Source organism: Anguilla rostrata, chromosome 12 (genome assembly GCF_018555375.3).
Source record: "Anguilla rostrata isolate EN2019 chromosome 12, ASM1855537v3, whole genome shotgun sequence".
NCBI classification, from domain to species: Eukaryota; Metazoa; Chordata; class Actinopteri; order Anguilliformes; family Anguillidae; genus Anguilla; species Anguilla rostrata.
Window position 1 is genome coordinate 5,975,210 of NC_057944.1, and position 25,398 is coordinate 6,000,607.

General features: G+C 41.5%; 1 protein-coding gene across 1 annotated transcript in view; it reads right to left on the reverse strand.

Moving 5' to 3' along the window:
• Positions 1–3,016: 3,016 nt before the first annotated feature.
• Positions 3,017–25,398, reverse strand: part of lrfn1 (leucine rich repeat and fibronectin type III domain containing 1) — a 194,578-nt gene continuing 172,196 nt past the window's right edge. The window contains exons 4-5 of the mRNA XM_064302444.1: positions 16,763–18,156; positions 3,017–4,669 (exon numbers count right to left, since the gene is read on the reverse strand). Coding sequence (XP_064158514.1) covers positions 3,772–4,669; positions 16,763–18,135 — 2,271 coding nt within the window. The 5' untranslated portion in view covers positions 18,136–18,156 and the 3' untranslated portion in view covers positions 3,017–3,771. The remainder of the gene's footprint in view (positions 4,670–16,762; positions 18,157–25,398) is intronic.

The window sequence follows — 25,398 nt, forward strand, 5'->3', positions numbered from 1 at the left end:
TTTTGTGAATACAAAAAAGTATTAAAACAACACATCAGCGAACAATTCACAGATTGCTGTTTCCTGAACCTAACGCCCATGCCTCTTTGCTGATTACAGGATTAGAAGGTGAAATAATTCATTGAAAAGGGGGAAAAATAAGTGCAAACAAAAATGATAATGTTTAACAAGACGCAATAGTGGTATTGTGCTGTACCTGATAACAAACCTGGTAAAAACATTCTGGTTCCAAAATAGCACCTGCTACATTAGCCCCTTCCCTTGCAAATGCAATAGCAGTATATTTGGAAAAGAAAGCTAAGGAAAGTAGAGAGATATGAATAACTGAATCCATTTTTAGATTTTACTTTCCCTGCGCAAGCTAAATAATGAAATTGTGCTGGGCTCCAAATTATTTTGAATCTCCACTGACATCTGTCAGAGTTCTATCTGGACTCAGAGAGATGTCCTGCGAGGCATTTTATGCAAGCAGTTGCATAAATACCAGTTCTGTACCAGTTTTTATCCAATATTATATAAGTCTATGAGTTAGGGTGTGCTGGCAGGTGAACACAATAACGGTATGGTCTACACACACCTATTTCTACTTGACCGACCTTGGCACAAGATTAAACAGCAATTGTATGTATGTCTATTAATCCAAGGTCAGTTTCTGCAAAACCTCAGACTTAGCACAGGTACATACAGTTTAACCGACTTCAGAGATAGTTGGGTGGAACCAACTATCTCTGAAGTCTCATTGTGAAGTCTCAAGACTCACAAGAGTTAAATATACTGAAATGGTCCTGCTACATTCTGTCATGCAGTATGTTCTTCCATAACTGCAGTTACATATTGGGATTTGTTGTACATTTTGGCACACTTTTTAGACATTTTCTTCTGTGTGTGGTGAGTTGATAAACTACAAATTTTGGTATGATTCCAAAAGACTTTTCATGGTTCCTACATGTCAATCTGGAGCAGAGGTTTTTCTTCTCAAGTGGTTTGTCATATTATCAGCTCAGTATAAAGTTCACTTTCCAACAGACCCAAGTGTTATGGACAAGGCATGATGATAATGGCTGGGTGTTTGTCACAGAGGTCACTGGTGTCACAGATTCCATCTTTTTTGCCAATTTTTTTTTTGTTGGAAGTTCTATGATTTCCCTGTTTATTATTATTATTATTATTATTATTATTATTATTATTATTATTATTATCATGCCATTTCCATGTTTTCCCCCATTCTGTGATTTTTTTTTTCTAAAAAAATAAAATAACATTTTTGTGTCTATGGGTCTATGCATGTTAGCCATATTGCCAAATGCAGGGAGAAACAAAGTGTGACAATGTATACAGATTCTGGAATGTGCTGGGATCAAGATTCACCCCTGTCAATGGTGTTAATGCCTTGCGCTCCTTCTCCCATTACAGGAACGTTGTCGGTGACAACAGGGGCTCCATCAAAGACTTAAACCTCACAGTGTGCGTGTTGTCTCAAAACAAACTTAAATTAAATTTCACATATGGTAACCCTGTTTTATTATTTTTGTAATGCATTTTGAGCACGTTCTAATAATGTTTTATTCTTAATGGCAAAAAAGCATGCTCTTTCTCTCCATAACGGACTGAAATGAATAAATGCACCAGCCTATCAATGCATTTTACTCATTCCTAGCAGCAATCACTGATTTTTTTAAAACTTAAAGCACGTATTACTGTTGCTAGAGTATTAATTAATTTCATGAATTTTTTAAAACACCCTGTGATTGCTGCCATCTTCAACAACTTTGCCATGACTGCTCCAAGCTTTAGGGCAATATTCTCTGTGATAAACACCCAGCCTTAATGATGATGGATCTTCATCATCTTCACCAACAGAAATAAACTTTGTGAGGCTCAACAAAGTAGTTGAACACTTTTAAAACCTCGTCTTCTCAGTCAAGACCTTTCACCCCCGTTGTCCTTCCAGTCATATCATTCCAGTTATATGCATACAGTCTAATTATCTTTTCATTCTTTTTTTTTTTTTTTTGTTCACAAATCTGTTTAAATCACCAAATAGATGAAGGAGTTGAAAACAATGATACAACATACTTATATATTTCTTATGAATTTAATGCATACTCATCATCTGAATTTTAATGAGCTACAGATCTTATACTTTGTCCATTCATAATAAAAACTGTGATTTAGAGAGCGATAAATGAATACACACATTATTCCTGGAATTGATACCTGGAAGAATACTCACAAAAACATGTAAACATCATCTTTATTCACACATTTATAAACATTGATTTGATTTGATTTGTGATGTAGTTCATGACATAACCGGCATTTTTGCTGATTTCACTGGTATTGTTTGTTACTGTAATTTTGAAATATTTCAGATGATTTAACAACACAAAAAAAATAATAATAATTCTTTGGACAAAATCTGTGTGCTTTCCCTTATCTACTGTGTGTATGAAAATGTGACTTTTCTGAACTGATGTAAAACACAGCTGTTGGTGGCAACACATCCAGTCAGTGGGTGTAACCAGAATGTTCAAATACAGACGGAATTGTATCAAAAATAATATTAAAAACTATCACACCATGAACACTTGTGTATCATGACAGAGAACTGGACAAGAATCTGGTCAAAAAATCTAAACTGTGAAATGTATGGTATTTTTTTTTTTTAGCCAGGACAATCGTTGGCCATTTCATTTTTATTGGCTTTATATACAATTGCATATTAGTCATATATATTTTTTATTTATTCGATGCATGTATTAAGCTTCAGTCTTCAGAATAGGAAAAAGAGAGAATGAGACGAGGAGCAGTTAACCCACACAAAACATTTTAATACCCTTTCTCAAGGGACAGGTGGTCCAAAATTTGATATACTAAATAAGGAGGAGAAGATGTGATGCACAGGTTTTTAATGTAAAAACTTGTGTTCAACACTCAAATGCTTTGAAAAAAAAGTCATGTAGCACATGACTTTCTTATACTTTTTATACACATACACAGATAATCTTTTAATATATTTATATAGATTTTTTTTTTTTTGTCACTGTTGTTTTCCTGGTTGTTGTTGTTGTTTTATCTAGACCAGCCAGATACAATACCTATTAATATCGTACAGCCACATTTCAAACAATACTTATCAATATCATACAGCCAAGTCCGTAATGTAGAGTTCCCAGGTTCTAGTAGTCCTTTCAGCACTCTTCCCCCTGTGCTAATATATGAAACCAGCATGTGTACAGATCTACTTGTATTTTTTTTCTTTCATTGTGAAAACTGGTGTGATACTTGTCTTTTGAGCTCGTGTCTTCTGTGCAAAAAGTATTTTAGCAACCATTAAGGGGGGGGGGGGGGGATTGTTTTCCAGTGTCTTCCTGTCCATTTTCACTTCCTGTCTGTTCTGATGTTTCATTTGCTGTCATTGTTTTTGTAAAAAGGAAACAAAAAACAGTCACTTCCGTTTGGCCACAACTGTTATTAGCTTCACATAGAAAAGGGGGGAAACTAAAAGCACCCCTCCCCCCACCGCCCCTCCAAAACAGGGGTAGGGGATGCAGGGGGGGAGGGGGTGGGGAGTGTAGGGGGGAATGTGTGTTAGAATTTAATGAATGTGACCAAAATGTAGCAGCATCCTCCACTGGTACATCTCTCTGAATAAGGCACCGCTGTGTGGAACCGGAGGGGGCCAGGGGCCCAGCGGCCCTCCCCGCGTGCCTGAGGGAGGGCCCTGCGTGAGGCCGGGGCCGGGGCCGGGGCCGGGGCTAACAGACGCTGCTAAACGGTGCTCTCCAGCATCCACTCGGTGCTGCTGAAGGTCACCTTGCGGTTGGCCAGCGGAGAGGAGTCCATGTCCAGCTGGGTGGAGGACCTGTGCCTCCGCGCCCGCCGCGGGTAGCTGTGGCTCTGGAAGAGCGAGTAGTCCCCGTCGAAGGAGAACCGGTGCCTAGTTCTTGCCAGCTCGTTGGGCAGCAGCCCAATGTTCGCCAGCGCCCCCTTTTTGTCCTTGAGCCGGGGGGCCTCCTTGGAGCCGGCGCTGGGCCCGATGAGGCACAGGGACATGGTGGAGCCGGCCAGGCTGCCGTCCGTGGCCGCGTCCTCGGGGGGGAAGGGGCCCGGGCGCTGGACGTCCAGGCTGGCGCGCCGGGCGCCCTTGTCCCCGGCCCGGGGGGGCAGGGGCGGGAGCTCCACCTCCAGGATGGCGGTGGTGGCCGGCGGGCCCTCCCGGGCCTCGCAGTCCACCTTGAGCACCAGGGCCTTGCACTGCTTGGCCTCCTCGCGGTGGACGTCGCCCCCCTGTGGCCGGGAGGCCGAACGGCGGAGCCCAGAGGCCTGGCTGCCGTTGGTCTGCGAGTGGACGTCGCTCACCTTGGTCTTGCCGTCGTCGGGCGCGCTGTAGGCCTTGTAGCGGATCATGAGGATGATGATGAAGACCAGCACGGACGCCACGATGATGCCGCCGATGATGATGATCATGGTGCCGCCCAGGAACTGGCTGTGGATGAAGCGGCACTGGCTGGACTCGCTGGCCGTGTTGAACTGGACGCAGCCCACCACGCGGGTGGCCGTTAGCGACGTGATCCCGTCGTCGTAGACCGCCAGAACGCACAGGTCGTACTCCCGACCCGCCGCTAGGTCGTTCACCAGGAAGGTCTTGCTAGTCGACGGTATCATTCTGAGGAGAGAAATGAGAACATGAGCAATGACAAAAGTAGGGCAGTCAGCCTACTCAGTCCCAATATTCTGCCTACTGTCTAGAGTGTAGATAGCAATCTGTCAAGCCTACGTTGCCTATGAAGTTTTGTCCACACGTTAGCAACTTCCAAAACTTACCAAAACTGAAAAGGAAATTCTTTCTGATACAAGTATGAAATTTACCTTGAACTCATATCCACCCATTAGCCCACATTCTGCACAGCTTATAATACATCAGTTCCTCTCAACTATAGGGATACAGCTCATATTGTAACTTCATCCATTTATACTCTACTTGCACTGATGCGATACATGTTACCTGCCTTGATCCGCCTGAAACTGAACTGAAACTGAACCTGAAGACTGCAAGAAACAATCACAGTTACCAAAGTTCCCTTCATAAAGAAATAGCACCTCAGGTTTCTTTCTGTTAAAATATGTTTTTCATCAAAAATATGCTACCGAACAAGCATAGTAAACATGAAATTGGAAATTTTACATGAGGAACACTTTGTATATTATACTTATAAAATTAATCATTTCAAATGTGAATCTCAAACATTCAATAACTATACCGTTAACACACTGAAGTATTTTGGATGCTGTACATTGTTCCACATTATATCTGCTTCAATAGCCAGGCTAATTAAGCCACCCAGGAATTGTTTAAAATGTAAACAAACACTCATAACCATGTGAGTCTAGGGCACACGTTTCAAACACAAAGCCACAACTGTTCTCTGAACAAGCAAACTGTAATAGCGAAAAGCTACTTAATGATATGAAGATGGTTTGTAATATCATTAAGGGCAGAGACCCAAACTAAATTGAGCCAAGTGAGACAGCTATTGACCGTACTCCAGCAGAGCTGCAAAAGTGCTGAATCGGGGGTACGGGAGGGGGAAATACGCTTTGCTGTCAAAAGTCGTTGATGCATCTCAGGAAGATTCGGGGGAAATGTCAAGGCCCGCGCCGAGGAATGGCAGTATCAGCATCTGAACGTGGCGAGGGGGGCAAACGTCAAAGGGCTGGGTGACGCGCGAGGGAGGGGCTTCAGAAAGCATGCAGCGCACTCGACAACCGTGGGGCCCGTGGGCAAACGGACTGGGAAAGTGGACGAAAACCAGGGAATGCAAATGAATATGACATTTGCGAGGTGAGAAGGCTGGTACTTGTAGAGGGGAGACATAAATAGTCTGGTGGATAATTTCTGTTTGGGCTTGGAACTGGGTGTCTGTCCCCTTCTCATCATACTATTTTTGGATACAGTAGCTCCATTTATAAATATTTCTGCATTATTTAAAAATTCCTATTAAAAAGATAAATTCAACCTGACTCAAACCATAAGAATGACCATATTCAACCTGAGAGAGAGAGAGAGAGAGAGAGAGAGAGGAGAGAGGGGGAGAGAGAGAGGTGAAGATGGAGAGGGGGAAAGAGGGAGAGATTGAGGGGGAGTAGGAGAGAGAGGGGGAGAGAGAGGGAGAAGGGAAGAGAGAGAGAGAGAGAAGGAAATACATAAGTCTCAGCCCTGGCATGGGCTTCGTCAGTGGCACTGTAGGGCAGAACAGAAGAACACAAACCACGGCAAATTCTTTCAGCTGGGGAAAAACTAGCAGTCCCCTGAAGACACAGATGAGCTTACCTAAAGAAATATTAGTGCTGACCATGCTACAATTTCCTCAAATAGCTTTTTTTTTTCAAGATAGTTCCCCGTCCCAGTATATATGTTAAATAAGGTGGAAAATAACATGTTAGGCCTATCAAGATCACATCAAACTATCAAACAAATATGATGTGTTGATATGATATGATGTGCTGACTTCTTAAATGCTTTTGGGGGGAAGGTATGGCTTCAATGAGCAGTACAAATGAAGTGTGAACAATCGCCCGACATCCAGGCACTATCTGCCACGCCGCAAGTTATAAAGTGTAATACTGGAAAAGCAGTCCCCAGAGGAGCCAGTCTCTCTGATGCCATCTGCTGAACAGCTAGGTGGGCAGTTATGTTGCAATGCAGGCGGGCAGAAACCCCACCCCCCTACCCTGGGAGAGCAGCCAATCGCGTGGCACTGCTGCACACACCTGACCGCAGCTGGCTAATGACACTGAATGGGCCTGTGATTTCAAGAGTATAGGGCTTTATACGCACCACTGACTGAACCTCTCATCAGCAATATGGGATTTTTAAAAGACTAAAATATCTGGAGGTGCACAGAGCTGTTATAGGGCTCATTTGGTAAATAAGTTAGTGCTACTTAAAAAAACCGTGAGTCTAAATGACTAGAGTTAAAGACATGTTGTGCACTTCATAAAGCTATTTATAACAGAGCTGCCGTAGTGTGCGTCTGTGTGATATGTTTGTGTGTTACTGGCAATATATAATTATGCTTGCGCTAATTATCCAATATTAAAAATACTGCGGAGTGCAACTAAAATGATACACCAACGAGATTAACTTGGAACGGTGATGAATATAAGTAGCCTATATGTCATAAATGATGAAACACAGAAGTCATTAGCGAACATTTTGCCTGTGTTCTGGCTGTGTCAAACTTTGCTACAGTGCTTTCAATATTACCAAACTCTGCGTTGATATTAAAGGCCTTGAACCGTCTTTAAAGATTCAGCAGCACTTTCAAACTTCAAACTTACTTTCAATGGGTTTGTGTGCTATTTATAGTGGATTTGGGTGTGTTTGTGAGGCCACAGCAGAGAACAGACACCAATGTCAGTGCCAGGAGTAGGAAGGAGAGTTTGAATAGTTTCACTGCATGCAGACAGTAATGTCAGTGCCAGGAGTAGGAAGGAGAGTTTGAATAGTTTCGCTGCATGTAGGATCTGGGTCGTTAGCACAGTGAGCTAACAGCATCTCCACATGGCGGACGATTCACATATATATACACACACTCACCGGCCACATCAGTAGGTACACCTGTTCAACTGCTCGTTAACGCAAATATCTAATCAGCCAATCACATGGCAGCAACTACACACATGGTCAAGACGAAGTTCAAACCAAGCATCAGAATGGGGAAGAAAGGTGATTTAAGTGACTTTAAACGTGGCATGGTTGTTGGTGCCAGATGGGCTGGTTTGAGTATTTCAGAAACTGCTGATCTACTGGGATTTTCACGCACAACCATCTCTAGGGTTTACAGAGAATGGTCAAAAAAGAGAAAAATCCAGTGAGCGGCAGTTCTCTGGGCAAAAATGCCTTGCCGATGGCAGAGGTCAGAGGAGAATGACCAGACTCGTTCGAGCTGATAGAAAGGCAACAGTAACTCAAATAACCACTCGTTACAACCGAGATATGCAGAAGAGCAACTCTGAATGCACAACATGTCGAACCTGGAAGCAGATGGGCTACAGCAGCAGAAGACCACGCCCAGTACTACCAAGTACCTAATGAAGTGGCCGGTGAGTGTATATACATATATAAACGAAACGGCATACAATGTGCCAAAAAGGCCGGTTTAAACAACTCCCCCCTCAGCAATATCGGCCTAAGCAAAGGCGTGCCTGTTTAAAATGGAACAAGCAGCCTCACTCAGAAGTCACAATTCAAACAGGGCAACATGATTTAACAGAGTCATCAAATTAAACAAACCGTAGCGTCCGTAACTGTGGACTGGTTTCAGCTGGTGGCAAAGGGCCAACAACAAATGGCACTCCACATTTGGTCTCCGCAGGCTCCAACATTTCATCCATTATATTGGGCCGGGTGGCAATACATTCACATCATGTTACGAAATGGGGAATATGACACTTCCAACTGCGGACCATACGTTAAAAAAAAGAAAATGGAAAAAAAAAACCAGCAATCCATACATATTTCAGTTTTTTATTTTTAATAAATTTGCAAAAATGTCTAAACCTGTTTTCGCTTTGTCATTATGGGGTACTGTGTGTAGACTGATGAGAATAAAAATGAATTTAATACATTTAGGGCTGTAACGTAACAAAATGTGGAAAAAGTGAAGGGGTCTGGATACTTTCCGACGGTCCTGTAGATAGGCAGACGACACACACACACACACATTAGATAGGCAGACATCACCCACGCACACCACACACGCAAAAAGAGGGAGACAGACTGTGCCGAGTAGTCGGTCCCCTGCACATGCACAGCAGATCGTTTAACTGCGCATCATGCAGCCACTGCACTTTTTAAATGAAACCATTTGGTCCTCTGCCTCAGTCTGAGTAACATGCATTTACTTTGGGCACAGGCACAGGTGACCATGCAACCACAGCATCTGCTCTGTGTAAACAAACACCAGCACATCCAATGGCAACAAAAATGCCATCTATGCTATTATGATAAAAGTGAGTCATGCTGAGCATGTGAGCCTGTTGTTAGTGACTAAAAAGGAAACTGCATTTTACCATTGCAGTTGCTTAGACTGTAGCAATTGCTACACTAATTATCCATTCACTTCACCTGAGAGAGTTGCGGTTATCATCTACTCCAATACACAGCATCAGGTAATTGGTTAACCTTGTGCTTGCACATAATTGTCCAGTGGTACACAAGTAATTAATATTACTTGAAATAAAATCAGGTGGCAAACAAACTTAGCACTCGGTCGGTCGGCTTCTAATCGACAGTTAATTTTTAGCATAAGTAAACAAGTGGTTGTTTTTTTAGACAAGAAATGAACCAGCTTCTTTTTAGTACACATATATAAATCAATATACATTTAACAAACAAACAATGAATATTTTTTAGAAATCAGGTCTACTAGGGGCACACATTGGCAGGTTGGTTGCTTTCTGCATTAAAAAATTGATGAATAGGACAAAAAAATTAATTGGTTAAATAATATTGACAGTAGTTCACCCACTTAACCACTTAATCCTTTAGCAACAAATACATGCTTATTGTGGTTAAGGATGCTCAAAAAAATACACCAAGACAATTTCCAGCTGCAGGCACAATTATCAGCTGGTCAAGAAGGCCATTTTCATTTTCGGACCGTTTTGTCGACCGCCGGGCTCAGTTTGCGTTCTTAACCGCGTTAAGTGAGCTTCCACATTCGGGAACCGCGGTCGTGCCAGCGAAAGCCAGTTCTCCTTCTTCTGCACCGCTGCACGTGGGCATTTCCTTTTGGGGTGGGCGCAGCGGGAGCTCGGGACTGGCGCGGTTCCAGGGGATTGACGGGGAATAGCCGGCGCGTCTGTTTCCAGCTCACATTTTGCACATTTTTGCTTCCTCTGCCAGCCTCTTATCCAACAGCGGCAAACGTGGGAAGTTGCTTTATTCAGGATATGGTTAGAATGCAGCTTGAATGAAGCAGGATGGCCCGTAACTTGTTCTGTGCCAAATGCATTTAATGCAAACTGTATGTGTGAGGGGATGTTCCTGATATGGTGTGAATGATATGATATGTCTCCTCTGCTGCGGCGGGGTGCAGGTGCTTTGGATTTTGGGAAGTTCCTTTTGGCCTCTATATTTTGCTTTTACCATCACTGTGATACATGTAAATCTTGGTCACATCTGTCCTTTTAGGCACTTCCTAGCAAGCTGTAACCTGGCCATCCTGCAGCCAACTAGTGGTTTACATCTTGCAGTGTAGCCTCTGTAGTTATATCCGTGAAGTCTTCTGCAGACAGTAGTCACTGACACATCCACGCCTGCCTCCTGAATAGTGTTTCTGATCTGTCGGACAGGTGTTCGGGGGTTTTTCTCCATTATGGTGAGAATTCTTCAGTCATCAACTGTAGTGGTCTTCCTTAGCCTATCAGGCCGCTTGTGATTGCTGAGCTCACCAGTGCTCTGTTTCTCCTTAATGATGGTCCAAACAGTTGATTTTTGTTACGCCTAAGGCTTGGCATATATCTCTGACTGTTTTCTGATTTATCTGCTTTAAAATGGCTTTCTGACTATCACTGGCACAACTCTGGTCCTCATGTTGACAAATTGCAATGACAGACTGCAAAAGCAATCACAAACCTATAATCAAGACTAGATACCGAAAGCTCTCTTATTCCTGTCCTAAGGAAGTAACTGAATGCACCCAACTAATCAATAAACACCTGTGAAGACATTTTTCCCAAACATTATGATGCCCTGAAATGGGAGACTGTGTATAAAAAGTGCTGTAATGTCTACATGGTGAAACCAAAATACCCTTTAGTAAAAGCTGAGAACTGCACTTTAACCACGTGTAAATTGTTTGATTATACATCAAACATTGTAGACTACAGAGCCAAATCAAAAAAATATGTATATATATGCCTTTGTCCCAAACATTACAGAGCTCACTGTATCACTGTAGGCATTGTATGAATGTGTCTAAGAAATGTCAACACATTCTTGTCAACACATTCTTTTACCATTATTCCACAAAGCCTTGCATTCCTGAATTTGGAATCATTTTTCATATTGCTTTGTGGAGATTTAAAATAAAGTTCATTGTTCCTTGTAAAGTTCATTAAAGCTCCTGTAAAGTTTATTGCAAAAGGTGTTGATTTACATATCTTGTAGACAAGTGTAACAAAAACAGCGGAACTCAAACTCTCAATAGTTTTATTTTTATTTTACTGACAACACAAGTCAGTGCATAAATGTGATATGTGGTAGCACAGTCTATGAAATGGAAATAAAATAATAAGTGATATTAATCAATTAAAAAACGCATGATACATGTTACTGCATAGCACAAGATAAAGTGTGTTCAGTAATCACAAGAAATTAGGAAATTAGACAATACATACATTCTAATAGAGGTGTTTCCAAGAAAACATTAGCTCAATTCTTAGGAAGCGCACAATTACACTGAGGCTATAACCAACCTAAACCTTTGATGACTACAAGGATGCCAGTTGAATGAAGAGGCAATACAGGTAATTACAGTGGTAATTCCCCAATTATGTGCATTTCTTACCACATATTTATTTGGTTAATACCTAATATTTAGGTGATTAAAAGGAAGCATTACCCAAATTAATGAAATCAATGAATAAATTTGATTTTCAGCAAGGTGTTAGAAGTATTTTTCATCTTGGTTAACACGCCACCTTCAACAGGAAATTTGTAGTTAACATTCCTGTGTTGCCTAGCAACATTACCTGGCTCTTCCAGATTTCCGAGAAAAAGAAAGATATCCTTCCCATTGAGTCAACAATTCTGATTTAATGTTATCATGCATACCAGAAGCAGTCTGATACAATTTTAAAATACCTGAATTAAGAACACGTCAATATATACACATTTTAGCCATTTCAGATTATCGAGAATATATATGGTGTCATGGAAAATATGTGTTTTACTGTTTAATCTAATTTTCTCATTTTATAGTGGATACTGACTATACTCAAATACAACAAGATAACTTTTTGAATACAGGTTTTTTCAGCTCAGCCAAGCACAATGATAAGATAAGTATTTATTTTTCCATTTCACTTACAGTATGAGTGCTGCACAAGATCTGACACATTCCATTGTGAGAACACCACATGTAAATCAAAGAATGGTGACTGGTCCTTTCTCTTCGAGAGCTGCACTAACGCAGTCATTTATTCAAATAAAAACAATAGATTTTTTTTCTAATCTTCTTAACATACCATAGACAAACAGTAAATATTCGGTAAGTATCAGCCTAGAAGTGAAAGATATCACTGCCACTCGGGGGAAATGCACGCTCAGAAGACAAGTAAAACTGCTTCGACGGAGGAACACGAACGCTGACAGGCTTCACATGGAGGATTCATCATACCCACCCAAATTAAATGTCAGCGCGTATAAATAACAGTGCGGCGCTCGTGCCGAAAGATGCTTTCCCATAGTGTTAGATGTGCTGCAGTGCTTTTATGAGCCCCGTCTGAGAATACTTTAAGACGAGGTGCAGAAGCAAACCCGATATTTAAGTTGGGAGGCTAACTGCTGTAGGAGCAATGACAAATAAACTGTTGGGAATTCCAATATGGAAATTAAAACTTCTGATTGATCGCTTCAAATGAATGTTACAGATTGGGCAATGAAACTTGAAATGGCATCCAATATGCAATAATATCTCTGTGGTATGCTTTGGCCATGCACAACACTGGCATTTTGAATATATTATATAATATATATATTATTTTCCTGTTTTTCTGCGGAGATACTGAACCCTTCCAGGCCAGGAGAAACCATAACCATAACAGATAGGTGTGCAAATTGCCTAAGGAATTCCTGAGCATTTTCAGGGAAGGGAGAGAGAGAAAACAGGCAACGGCCTTTTTACCAGGTCAATCAGCAATGCGACAATTCTGCCGACCGTGTGCAGAATATCCTGCATCCCAACACAATGTCCCTCTCTTCCGTATGCTGTATCCTGAAAACAAGGTATCCGCTAAAACTCTCTCTCTCTCTCTCTCTCTCTCTCTCTCTCACTCCCTCTCTCTCTCATTGTTCTTGTCTCGCACCTCCATCTACAAATTAAGAAGTCATGTTATCAGGTGATGCTGCCGATGCATATTCAGGCGCACTGGTCACAAAGACTGCGAAAGCATTAATTGTCGCCAGGGGAACAGTTTCACAAATGATGACAACATGCCAAACAGGAAACTGTCTTGGCAAAGCAGTGGAAGCTCATAGACAGGGACAGATGGACACTAAAAAGGGACAGTTACTTAACATCCCAGTACCATGGCATCGAAAATTACGACAGAATTGAATTAAAACCTCTGTGACCCTGTCTCAGATAATGTTTGTCACGATCTTCACAAATGCACAAAGATGCGTAACTTGGAGTAAAGAGCATAAAACATGGACTCCTAAACAATGGAAATAAAGTGGTCTGATGGATTGCATCTTGCTCCTTCGTCTGCTTGTGGACAACTGCATGACTGTAATCAACATGGCTTCCGATTATTTTCCGACTCCAGCTCCAATGAATGGCCACACCCCATGCACGATAGTGTGCACAACAGTGCAATGAAAAACAGTCTTGACACCTTTTTGAACCAGGAAAAATTAAATGTGCCAACTTTGGTTTCTACGGCCAACGGCCACACCATCGTGTGTCCTGCACCTGCCGAATGGATGAAGCTATGCACGTTTGGGCTTGGTTAATACTGGGATGAGACACCAAGGAGCCAGTACAGCAAAAAGTACACAATTTTCAATGTTTCCAGGCACATTCATAATGCCCCAGGATCAGCTAACGCTAGTTATAAAACAGCAAACATGCAAGTTATGCATGGCAAGACCCAAGCCTGGTCTGGAACCCAAGCCTATGAAACTGGTGCATAAAGTGGTAAATATTGATTGATTGATTCTGCCAGATAAAGTTGGTAGCTACAGTACCTAGAGAGCTATCAAATGTAAATAATGTTGTTAAACATCTTACTAGCATAATTAGCCAGCTCCCGTTGCTGCAATCCCTGAAATGAAAAGTAGAGATTGCCAGAAGAAGGCTACTGAATGCAGCCTGTTGTCTTTTTTGGATCTCTCATGTGAACGATGGTTTCGAAAAAATACAATGTCATTTTGAAGCCATGAAATGTACCACACAGCTTTAATCTGCAACCATTTATGTGTGGACATTGATGGAGCTTTTCCATTCCACACTATACCAATTCACTTGACTTACAGTTCATTCCTCTGTTTTGTAGTTATAGAGTTTGAGCTTCCTAGCAGAGCCTCATCCAAGCCCAAGCAAAGCTCAGAAAACATTTGGCAGAAAGTTTGAGTATCTCATATCACTGATGATAATCTTTGATTTATGTGAAGGCCTGAGGGAGTACAATGATGTCCCCAAACAAACTTAAAATTGTCCACAGAAGTAGAAGAAGAGATAAGAAGAAGCAGCATGGACTGAAAATCTTCTATTAGACATGAAGTCCCCACAAGAAAGAACATTTTAAAAGAAATGAGTACACAGATGGAAGGGGCAAAAATGATATTCTGCAGATGTGACGAATAAAATGGGCAAGAAACAGAAAAAAAGCCATTTCTGCTAGTCTTTTATCTTATTTATCATCCAATTTAATGTTGTTTGCATGAAATAAAGTATATGCAGTTGAATTTGCAGTTTCAATGCCAGTAGTGTTATGCAGAAATAGTAATGTGCTGTATCGGTAAGCAGAATATATTATAGATGCTGGCCTCATACAACAATGAGGTTTGCCTGCATTGTAAGCAATAAACACCCAAGCCAATAATATGAGTTTTATGGCATTTTAAATGGGTGCAAGAGATACTTACAACATTTTAAGGATCCAACATTATATGTCCGCCAAAGATATGTGGAAGAAAATGTATTGCTAAGGGGAAAAAGTCATTAATAGACTAATTACAATTAGTTTAACTAACTTTGCAATTAAGAAGAACTGTTTCTCATGGATTAGGCTAGGGCACTGATTCTTAAACTATTAATATCAGGACCCAATTTAGAAATGTAATACCTTACAGGGACCCATCAAATATATATAGTGTGAGATGTGAGATTGAACTGCAGTACCCATTTGTGGCATTCGGTCTGCCAGAGAGGCGGATTGGTCTCAGCTGCGCCGGCTGGTGGAGAGAGCACGAGCACCTGGGTTGCGTTAGCTAATCAGCCCAGGTGCTTAAAGGTGTGCTGCTCTCCACAGTTTGGGGCAGAGACCAGGAGCGAGTTTCTTTATTTGAGTTGCGTTTAATTTCAGTTTTGTTTCTTTAAACGTGATGGGGAAAAGTGAACCACCACTGAAAAGTTGGTGGAGCTGGTCTGCTGTAAAGCAGGCCAGCTACAGAGCTGGGAACTGAAATAGTCGTCGCTCTGTTTTACTTTGTCTTTTTTATTTTAGCTTGTTGTTTTAGTTTATGGTTTTTGCCTGGAACTTGTGAGGGGGTAAGGTGAAGCTGGCCGCTTATTTTTATTTTGTGTTTGTGTGGGTGCGCTCTCTCTCTCTCCATGCGACAGCCAATGGTGTTCCCCGGCACTGCCACGTCTCTCTCTCCCAGGGGAGTCACGCTGGCTCGTGACTCCATTTAAATACAGTGTGGACTGGGAAGGCCTCCGTAAGTTAAGAGAGAGGCGGTGGCGCAAAGTGTATGAGGGGGAGAAAGGGGGGGGGGAAAGGCACAGAGGCGTGGCAGTAGGGTTCTGGTATTTTTTCTGGATGGAAGATGGCTCGACGTTTAAAAGCGATGGATAAGCAGTGCTGTATTGCAAGTTGGCGTAATATCCCGTCCGTACGTTTCCCAGGAATAAACAAGTTAAAGGCTGGGTCCTTGTGTCGGCTGGCTGTTTCTGCATATTTGCTCACGCTACACGAAACACTGAAAAGATGAAGCACTTATCTACCCACGGCCTTGCAGTACTATCATAATCTAGTGGAGTACAGACTCAATCCGGGACGCACCTCATACAACCCCAGGACCCATTTTAGGTCCCAAACCAATAGTTTAAAAAACACTAGGCTAGGGATTATTTTTACCCTTGATGCAGCAGCAGCAGCTGTTCTGCCTGGGGTTCTTCTGTTTGTTTACTTTAGCAGTTACATTTAGCAGTTAGTAAATTACACACTTTTTTTTTCATTTAAACTCTCCATGTATACATAATCAACATTATTTGCTCAAACTACCCTTGAATTTTTTTTTTAAAACCACAGTAAATTAATCCTACTAGTCATGAAGTGTGGGAAGTGCTGAAGCCCAGGGAGCAGAAGAGCTCACTGTTTTCCCCCACGTGCTCAGCACGGATATCAACATACGCCATTTTGAAATGTTGTAGATGTTGCTCATCTCTTCTGAATGTTCATCACAAGAAAACAAGATGATCTTGTTGCATGTGAAATGTGTGCCATCATTAAGGTTGCTGTGACTACTTGGGTATGACTTAATTGCAGAAGAGATTTCTAAAACGAACCCATTCAATATTATGTAAAAATGTTGTCTTTTTTAAATGCCGGTAATGTAATATTTGACCGCTGTACTAAGCATGTCAGCAAACCTGATGTCTTAAGCCTGGAAATATCTGAAATGAAAATGGAACGGCAAATGAACGTGGGCTTCTGAATACATTGTGAATTTAAGTGCGAACGTCATGCGCAGCAGCTTGTGAATTCATCTTGGTGTCATCTTGGCGCAGCCGCGAGGCCTTACCTGTAGACCAGCGTGTCGTCCGACGTGCTGTTGTACTGGATTTGGTACATGCGGATGCCCGGGATGTGGCGCTCCGACGGCCAGCGAATGACCGCCGAGGAGGAGGTCAGATCCACCGCCACCACCCTCTTGTCCTGGTTCTTGGTGTCGTTGCTGTTGGACTTGGAGGAGGTGGTGATGTCTGAAAGGCCCGGGTCGGCCTCCTTCATGTGGCCGGTGTTGTTCACGAAGAGGGGCAGGGGGATCATGTTGACCTCCACGGAGGCGTTGGCGATCCCGGCGGCGTTGGAGGCCACGCAGTTGAAGGCCCCGCTGTCCTTGAGCGTGGTGATGAGGATTTCCAGGGTCCCGTTGTCGTACAGGATGGTCCGGGAGTTGTTGTGGACCATCTTGCCGTCCGGGAAGTGCCAGTGGATGACCGGGTCCGGGTCCCCCATAGCCTTGCACTTCAGAGTCAGCCCCTGGCCCTCCATCACATAGGGCTTAGTGGCCTGGTGCTTGGTGATCAGGGGGGGCTCACAGATGAACTCCTCCTCCTGGATGGACCAGAAGTATTTGTCCATGAGGTGGTCCGGGGAGGCACAGGTCTCCAGGTCGTCCTCGCGGGTGAGCCGACGGAGCCACAGGAGCTCGCAGTTGCAGTGGAGGGGGTTCCCCCCGAAGCTTACGGCTAGAGTAGAGGGGTTGGAGACTTTGGGATCAGACAGAACCTGGGCGTGCTGGAACAGGCTGTCTGGGGGCAGCTTCTGGAGCCGATTGGAGGTCATGTCCAGGCGCACCAGCTTGGTGAGGAGGTTGAAGGTCCCAGCCTCAATGTGATTGATGAGGTTGTGGTCTAGGGTGAGCGTGTTGATGTTGGTCATCCGGGCGATGGCCTCCCACGGAAGCGTCCGGAGGTTGTTGTAGGACAGGTCCAAGTCCTCGATGGTGGCCACAAACTCATCAAAGGAGGTGGGAGCCACGTGGTGGATTTGGTTGTTTCCCAGGATGAGGTGCCGGAGGTTGACCAGGCCCTTGAAGTGCTCGGTCTTGATAGTGCTCAAGCGGTTGCCATCCATGTGCAAGGCACGCAAAGACCGGAGACCCACGAAGGCCTGGGGGGTGATTTGGCTGATGGTGTTTCGGGACAGGGTGAGGTGGACCAAACTGGTCATGTTTAAGAAGTCTTTCTTCCGTATGATGGTGATGAAGTTGTCCGTCAGTCGCAGCTCCACGGTCTTGCGGTCGATGGTGGGGGGGACAAAGAGGAGTCCTGTTTTGGCACAGAGCAGGGTCAGGGTGGGGGAGATGTTCTGGCAGATGCAACGGCCGGGGCAGTTGTGTCCCTTCACCAGAGCTCCAAACACCAGCACACACAAGACCAGCCGTTCCATGGTATATCAGCTCACAGGTTCCTAAACGAAAAAAAGACAAAGAGAAAGAACGCACATGTTCACTAAGGAGAATTTCTGGAATAGAGTAATAAATTCCACTCGTAATCCAATTTCAAAAAGGGCATGAGATATTTTAAGACACACAGAGTCTTCATATTTTAAGACTTATGTAATTGGGCTTTGAACTGATCTCTGAAGGCATGGTTAGGAGATTCCTGGACACAATTTCTAATTATGTTTCAAGAAGAAAATGTTTAAAAATAAAATCCATTTTATAAACAGCTTTGAAATGTATGCCAGGTCCTCATTAATTAAATTAAGGAAAAAAATCTTAGTTGGTTACATTTTTTTCAATGATCCAGAGCAGCTTATTAAAGGCAGTAATGCAGAAGGACTCTATCTATTGATCCATCTATCCACCCATCCATTTTCTAAACCGCTTGCTCCTGGCCAGGGAGGTGGAGGGGCTGGAGCCTATCCCAGAAGACATTGGGAGAAGGGCAGGAACACACCCTGGACAGGTCAACAATCCATCGCGGGGCACACACGCTATTCACTCACACACCCCATGGACAACTTAGACTTTCCAGTTAACCTATCCCGCATTTCTTTGCACTGTGAGAGGAAACTGGAGCACCCAGAGGGCTTGGACAGAACATGAGAGCCCCACACAGAGAGGCCATTGGCCAGGATTCAAACTCAAACTGTGAGGCAACAGCGCTACTCACTACAACACCACACTGCCCACAGAAGAGCCTACTAAATGTCATTATGCACGTGCACTAATATATGCTTAAACAATTTTGGTGGAAGAGCAAGAGCAAAAAAAAGCACAAAAACATCCTTGTTTAAATGCTCCTGGGGTTTTTTTAGAAACATGTATCATGATATGTATGTAACTCTCTCTCTTTCTGTACTGTGTGTGTGTGTGTGTGTGTGTGTGAGAGAGAGAGAGAGAGAGAGAGAGAACTAGAGATAGAGAGAGACTTATTTCAAACAACAAAGTTACTACCAAACAGGGTGAAAGGCTGGAACCAATAAATTTTTTGATAGCATTGATGAATACGTGGCAAACAAATAAAAGGTTTTAGTGAAACACGTGCCATCTGCAAGAAATATCTTGCAACCTCTCTTTGCAAGAACCACAGAACCACAGTTCATAAATGGTTTAATCACAAAAGGTTTATTATTATGCTTATGTGAAAACCACAGTTTTATTTAACCTTTATAAAAAAACAATTAAAGGTTGGAAACTCTATACAATTATTACAATATTGCAGAATATAGATGTGACTGCATGATAGGATACTTCTGAATGCATTATAGTCCCAACATGATTTAGGAAAGAATTAAATTCACATTCAGTATTTCATAAAATACCTTATTTCAGATGTCTGTGACCTAAAAATTTACAAAGAAAGAAATTCGTGCCTCCACCTGTATTTACAATTTCACCTGTTTAAGGAATAGTAGGCATATCCAAACCATATTTCTGGTCTGTACAAATAGTACAATTAGTAGCAGAGTAAGGGTGGGACTTACTTAAGCCTTTGCAATTGCACCATTTTTAAATTCATTTTAGCAATTCAACAGCATTGCTAATCAGCCTGGGGGCCAAACAAGGCCTGCAATGGTTGTGCTCTTGGAGAGCAAAAAACAAACAAACATCTTTTTTTTAATACATCAAAACCTGTGATTGTCCACACAATCAGCATATGCATATATCCATAAATTATTCATGTATGAATTATATTTACTATATGTATTTTGTATAAATACAATAAATATTATGTATGTATATATTTATTTATAAAGTACACATGAAAAATAGTGGGCCATAGGGGCCATTTAAAAAAAAAAAAAACTGGCCTCCAGGAAGGAGTAGCTGAAGAACCGTGAGGTCCATGAATTTAGTGGGAGATTCTTTTTTAAAACTCACATTATGGCACACAGCTGTAGGTACATTTAAGCAAAGGCATCTTTTGATGGTTGACTAAATTTTACCCAGTTCTCGTGCTTTTCATGTCTTTGACCCAATTTTCTATTTAGTTTTGATGCCCTGGTCCCCATGGCCTTTACCAAACGAAATCAAAAGGCACTGCTGTCAAATCACTTGACATTTGAAAGGCTGCCTTGGAATTGTTTCAACTAATGAAAATGACCAAAAGAATGGACAATATCTTCAGTACGTCCTTTCAGTTGACAGGAAGCTAGAGACAACATATTTGGAAAATATGAATTTTTCAATGGGCTGTAGAATCCTTTTTACTGATTTTTCAGAAATACTTTTGCAAGGACATTGAGCATGCCTCCAAAAACAATAGGATTTTTTTTTTTTTTTTTTTTTTTTTTTTTTTTTTTTTTTTTTTTTTTTTTTTTTTTTTTTTTTTTTTTTTTTTTTTTTTTTTGGCAGACCAAAAAAATGGTTCATTTTCTTTTATGTTGAAATATTCGGAAAAACAACTACTATGGGATTTTAGAGTCCATCCAATTTAACCTTTTCTCCCGAAGCATTTGAATGTGAAGAATTATGCATGGTATACACAAAATGTACATAAAAATGCAACTTTACTGTTTCTTTCACAAAATTCACGAGTTAGCGTCAAAATAATTTAAAACAAATTCACCCACAACCCACCACTGCAAAAAAATACAGAAATAAATAAAAATAGTGTAGATAACAAAAAGCAGTGAGATTTTTCAAGGGTTTTTTCAACCTCCAAATTGCACATGTTGGATGATGTTTTGAACACACAATGTACCCCTGCAATATGCAATATACGGTCTGCACCTATGGCAGCGGCGTTGATGACTGGAGCTTGCATCTGCAAGTGTATTGTTCACATTCCGAACATGTTAGTCAATTAGAGAAATTATCCAATGTGAAATCGTAAAAATCCAGAAAAAATATCTTTGCTACTTGCACAAAAAGCATAAGGAACTAGTTGAACTACTATCCAAACTTGATAGGTCTTGCTGAAAAGCTGTTGGATGATCAGTGTACAGAACATTGATGCGGAATAAGAAGAAATAATAAGGAGAACACTTAGCTTCAATAATTTTCATTGAACTTAAATGCCCTCCAGTGGGGCCATAACTTTGTGTAGGACCCCACTTCTGAGCAAACCTCCACGTTATAAACATGCAAATGAAGCCTCTAATTGCGATATGCTTACAGTATGTGAGTTACTGTGTAATAAGTGACTGGGGGATGGGGAGGCTCCTTTTATTTCACTGCCATTTATAGCCCTGAGCGCTGATAAGGGAACGAGTGCCTTTGTTTGGCCAGAAAGGAGTCTGTTACAGGCACTGACCTCGAATTTGCACCGTGTTTGTGGCCCATTTTTTAATAAGTTGCGGATATTTGCTTTATTACCATTCTGTGGACGCACGGTGTCCATACCACTAGGGGGCAGGAGGGATAGGGAGAAGTGAGGTTTAAAACCGATTCACCCACATAGGGGAAAAAATGTAAATAAATGGGTGTGATATAATTTATTGCCACAGTCCTTCAGATGTATTTAATTACTGCTGTGCTTGTGGATTTCATGACCTTTGACTGTAAAAATTAACTGACATTGCAGAACCAGACCTTATAAATCACTGGTAACAAATGACATCAGTCACAGTGTAGAATGTGATGTTTCTGTTTTCAGTTGCTTGGGAATATACAACTTATGCAACTGTCATTAAAAGTTCCATATTTTATAAATGGGAGCTTTCCTTGTTCTTTTAATTGATTGTGCACTGTGGTACTTTAAAAATATATATATAAAAAATATTTCCAGCCTAAGGTCTGTTTACAATTAGCTCCAGCTTCTATGTCCAGCTGGGCTCCCCAGAAAATAGCAAATCATTTTAACTCCCATTCCCATTAATCCTCCCTTGGTCAGCTTCTTCTGAGAATGAGGTAACGCCCGCCTTTTTGCGATGCAGCATCAACGAACGTATAATTACAAACGAATGAGCAAGGAAGATTTCAAACATGACTAGCGAAACTGGCCACATTAAATGTGCTGTGTGAGGGCATTTAAATTTTTTCAGCTACAATAGTAAGAGCTTGGATGTAAGCTGTCAATGTGCTTGACAGCTATCTAGCTAAGTACCTAGATATGCAATAGGTAACCTATAGTTTGTGTTAACATATAAAAAAGTTTGCCATTCAGACAGTTCCTGCAGGGCCCTTGATGCTTGAACTGGCTCCTGGTTCATTTTAGGAAAGGAAAACATGTAGACTGTGTTCACATTTGCCCAATTCCTTGTTTCACAGCACTTGCCCCTCTTTCTCCTGTCATTGTCTATTGCCTCCAAAATGGGCAAATCACATAGAACACTGTATACAGTACTTGTAGTTTCCCTCTTGTCACATTTTGCATTAAGAGGACATCTACTTGTGTCATGACACTGCAGTTGAAAATGAATTCAGTGTGTAATTGTAAGGTAGTGCTGCTTAATTGTTGCTGTTTTTCTTTTCAAGGCACATAAAAACAAAGGGTTTGGGTGGCTTTGTTTTAGACTCAGGGATGGGAGTTTGATTTTTTTAAGTGTTTGATTAGAGCATGCGGTTGGAGTAAAACCAAGGCCAAGGACGTAAAAGAAGCAAAGGCTACCATTTTAAAATATGCCAGAAATCTCTTCCCTGGTTGTTGCGATATGTGTGTAGACTTGATTCCAGGTATTCGATCTCAAACAGTGATTGTGGAAAATGGATTTAACATTGGTGACACAGGCTTTTCTCTGCCCATGTCCCTCTCCATCGGTGTGTATCTAATAAGAGTCATGCTGTGATGTCATCCTAACATACATAATTCAAGGCAATCTCAGATACACTGTGTTAGGGCTGTTCAACAATTGTCATTTCCAATTTTTAATTTCAGAGCATTTAATTTCAGTGGTGTTTGATCCTTTATTTATCATTTAATGCATTTATTCACTGTGGATGATTAATTGTGACATGTCCCTTGAACTGCATGCATAATATATATATATATATATATATATATATAATTGTGATATATGGTACTTACAGAGATTAATTTACTAGTGATAATACCTAATATTTCTTTTTTTATGCTTATATATAGCTAATTAAGAGCCTGAATTATTGTTATAGCCTACCTTTTATTTGTACTGTATCATACAAATGCGATGCCAATGAAGACATTAAATCATTAAGCGTGACAGCCAAAAAAGTCAAACTGAAGTCCAGACCCCAAGGTTGGGCTCATTTGGTGGTCAATGAGACGGTTTTCTATAACGTTTTCCAAGTCAAGTTCAAGAAATACTTGCAGGTCAGCTGCAGCATTGTGAATATTGTACAATACAATGAAACAGGAGGCTCTGCAACTAATAATACTAAATTAAATATCTACATTAAAGTAAATTCACTGAAATGAAATGTATATTTTTAGTGCTTATGGTTGTAATATGGTGTCAGTTTTTCTGCAGGTTCCATTAATGTTTTATGCATTGCCTATTTATAGTTTTTTTATTGTATGTCCCATGTGTTTTCACCTAATTAAAACATACAGCACATCACAAACTACATGGCCAAGTATGTGGACACCTGACATCCAACATCTCATCCAAAATGATGGGCATTAATATGGGATTCTTCTGGGAAGGTTTTATACTAGATGTTGGAGCATTGCTGCAGGGATTTGCATCCATTCAGCCAGAAGAACATTACTGAGGCTCTGCACAGGCCAGTCAAGTTCTTCCACACTGTCCTCGACAAAACCATTTCTATATGGACCCTGCTGTTTGCCCGGGGGCATTGTCATGCTGAAACCGTTGAGGGAGCATAGAATTGTCTAAAATGTCATTGTATGCTGTAGCATTAAGATTTGCCATCACTGGAACTAAGGGGCCTAGCTTAAATCATGGAAAATAGCCCCAGACCAAGCGGTGTCCAGATACTTTTGGCCATATGGTGTACATTTGAATTACGTGTTTGCCGTGCTCTGTTGAGAAGGTGATCTGTGATCAAGAACTACCAAAGCTGTGCCAGCAAACACACTGATGTGGTTCACTCAACATCTGCAAATCTGGAGGAGATACTGATACCAGTGATACTGGTCCTGGGATATAAAACAGTGAGATGTCACCAGCCCCCACTCTGCATGCTTTGGATGGCAGTTTTACCAGCAGGTAAAATTGCCTTCTAGAAAAGTGTTGTATTCTGGGAATTTCTCTCTAAATAAGCCACAATTCGTTCACAATCAGTCATTATATCGAGGGGCGATATAGCTCAGGAGGTAAGACCGATTGTCTGGCAGTCGGAGGGTTGCCGGTTCAAACCCCGTCCTGGGCATGTCGAAGTGTCCTTGAGCAAGACACCTAACCCCTAACTGCTCTGGCGAATGAGAGGCATCAATTGTAAAGCGCTTTGGATAAAAGCGCTATATAAATGCAGTCCATTTACCATTTACCATTTGGTTGTACAGCAGAGGCTTTTCAAATACTTTATATTCAGAAAATGCTTATGAGAAAGGTACAGCGTATTCATTTGTAAGGTTTAATTTTCATTGAGGTTACACACCGCGGCCTGTCGATAAATTAAAAGAATTTTAATATCATTTTCGTTCAATTTCTGTTCTAAATTACTGAAGCTGAGGACCGGGCTCTTTGTTCATGATAGAATAATCTTAAACCGGTGAAAAAGAGAAGATACTCTGTGAAAGGGTCTCACTACCTTCACTGTCTGCCCACAAGTGAGTTGCTGGCCGTGGTGCACTAATGAGGCTTTGACACCACTCTTCCACAAGTTCAAACATTAATCTGGTCTTTTTTGCTATTTCAAATAGACAAAGTTTTAAATGAAGTAAAGGTGAGGACCATCATTTGAAAGGAAGGCAGCCTTACACACTCGTGATTTTTATGACAACTTGCGAACAGACCTGCATCTGTTTTACCTGTTGACTGCGAACACAGAGTACAAAGTTCAGTGACTCAGGCCTAAATTCTCTCAATTCATGGTTTTTTCTCAGATCAGCATAGTAGTAATAATCTATGATTCTGCAAATGACGTAAGCCTACAGGCTGAATTTAAGTATGCCACAGCAGACTTACAGAGCACGTTCATCAATGCATGTTCAGCAGTATCTTATTCGAGCAACCATTTATTGCAAATGCTAAGTGAAACTGGCAATGCACAACATCGATGCACTTAAAGAAACTCTTCTTAATAACAGCTCATCTGTTTAACTTTGTATAAGTCTGTCCCTGCTGCATGAAATTAAGACACAGCTATGGCTTCGTCCT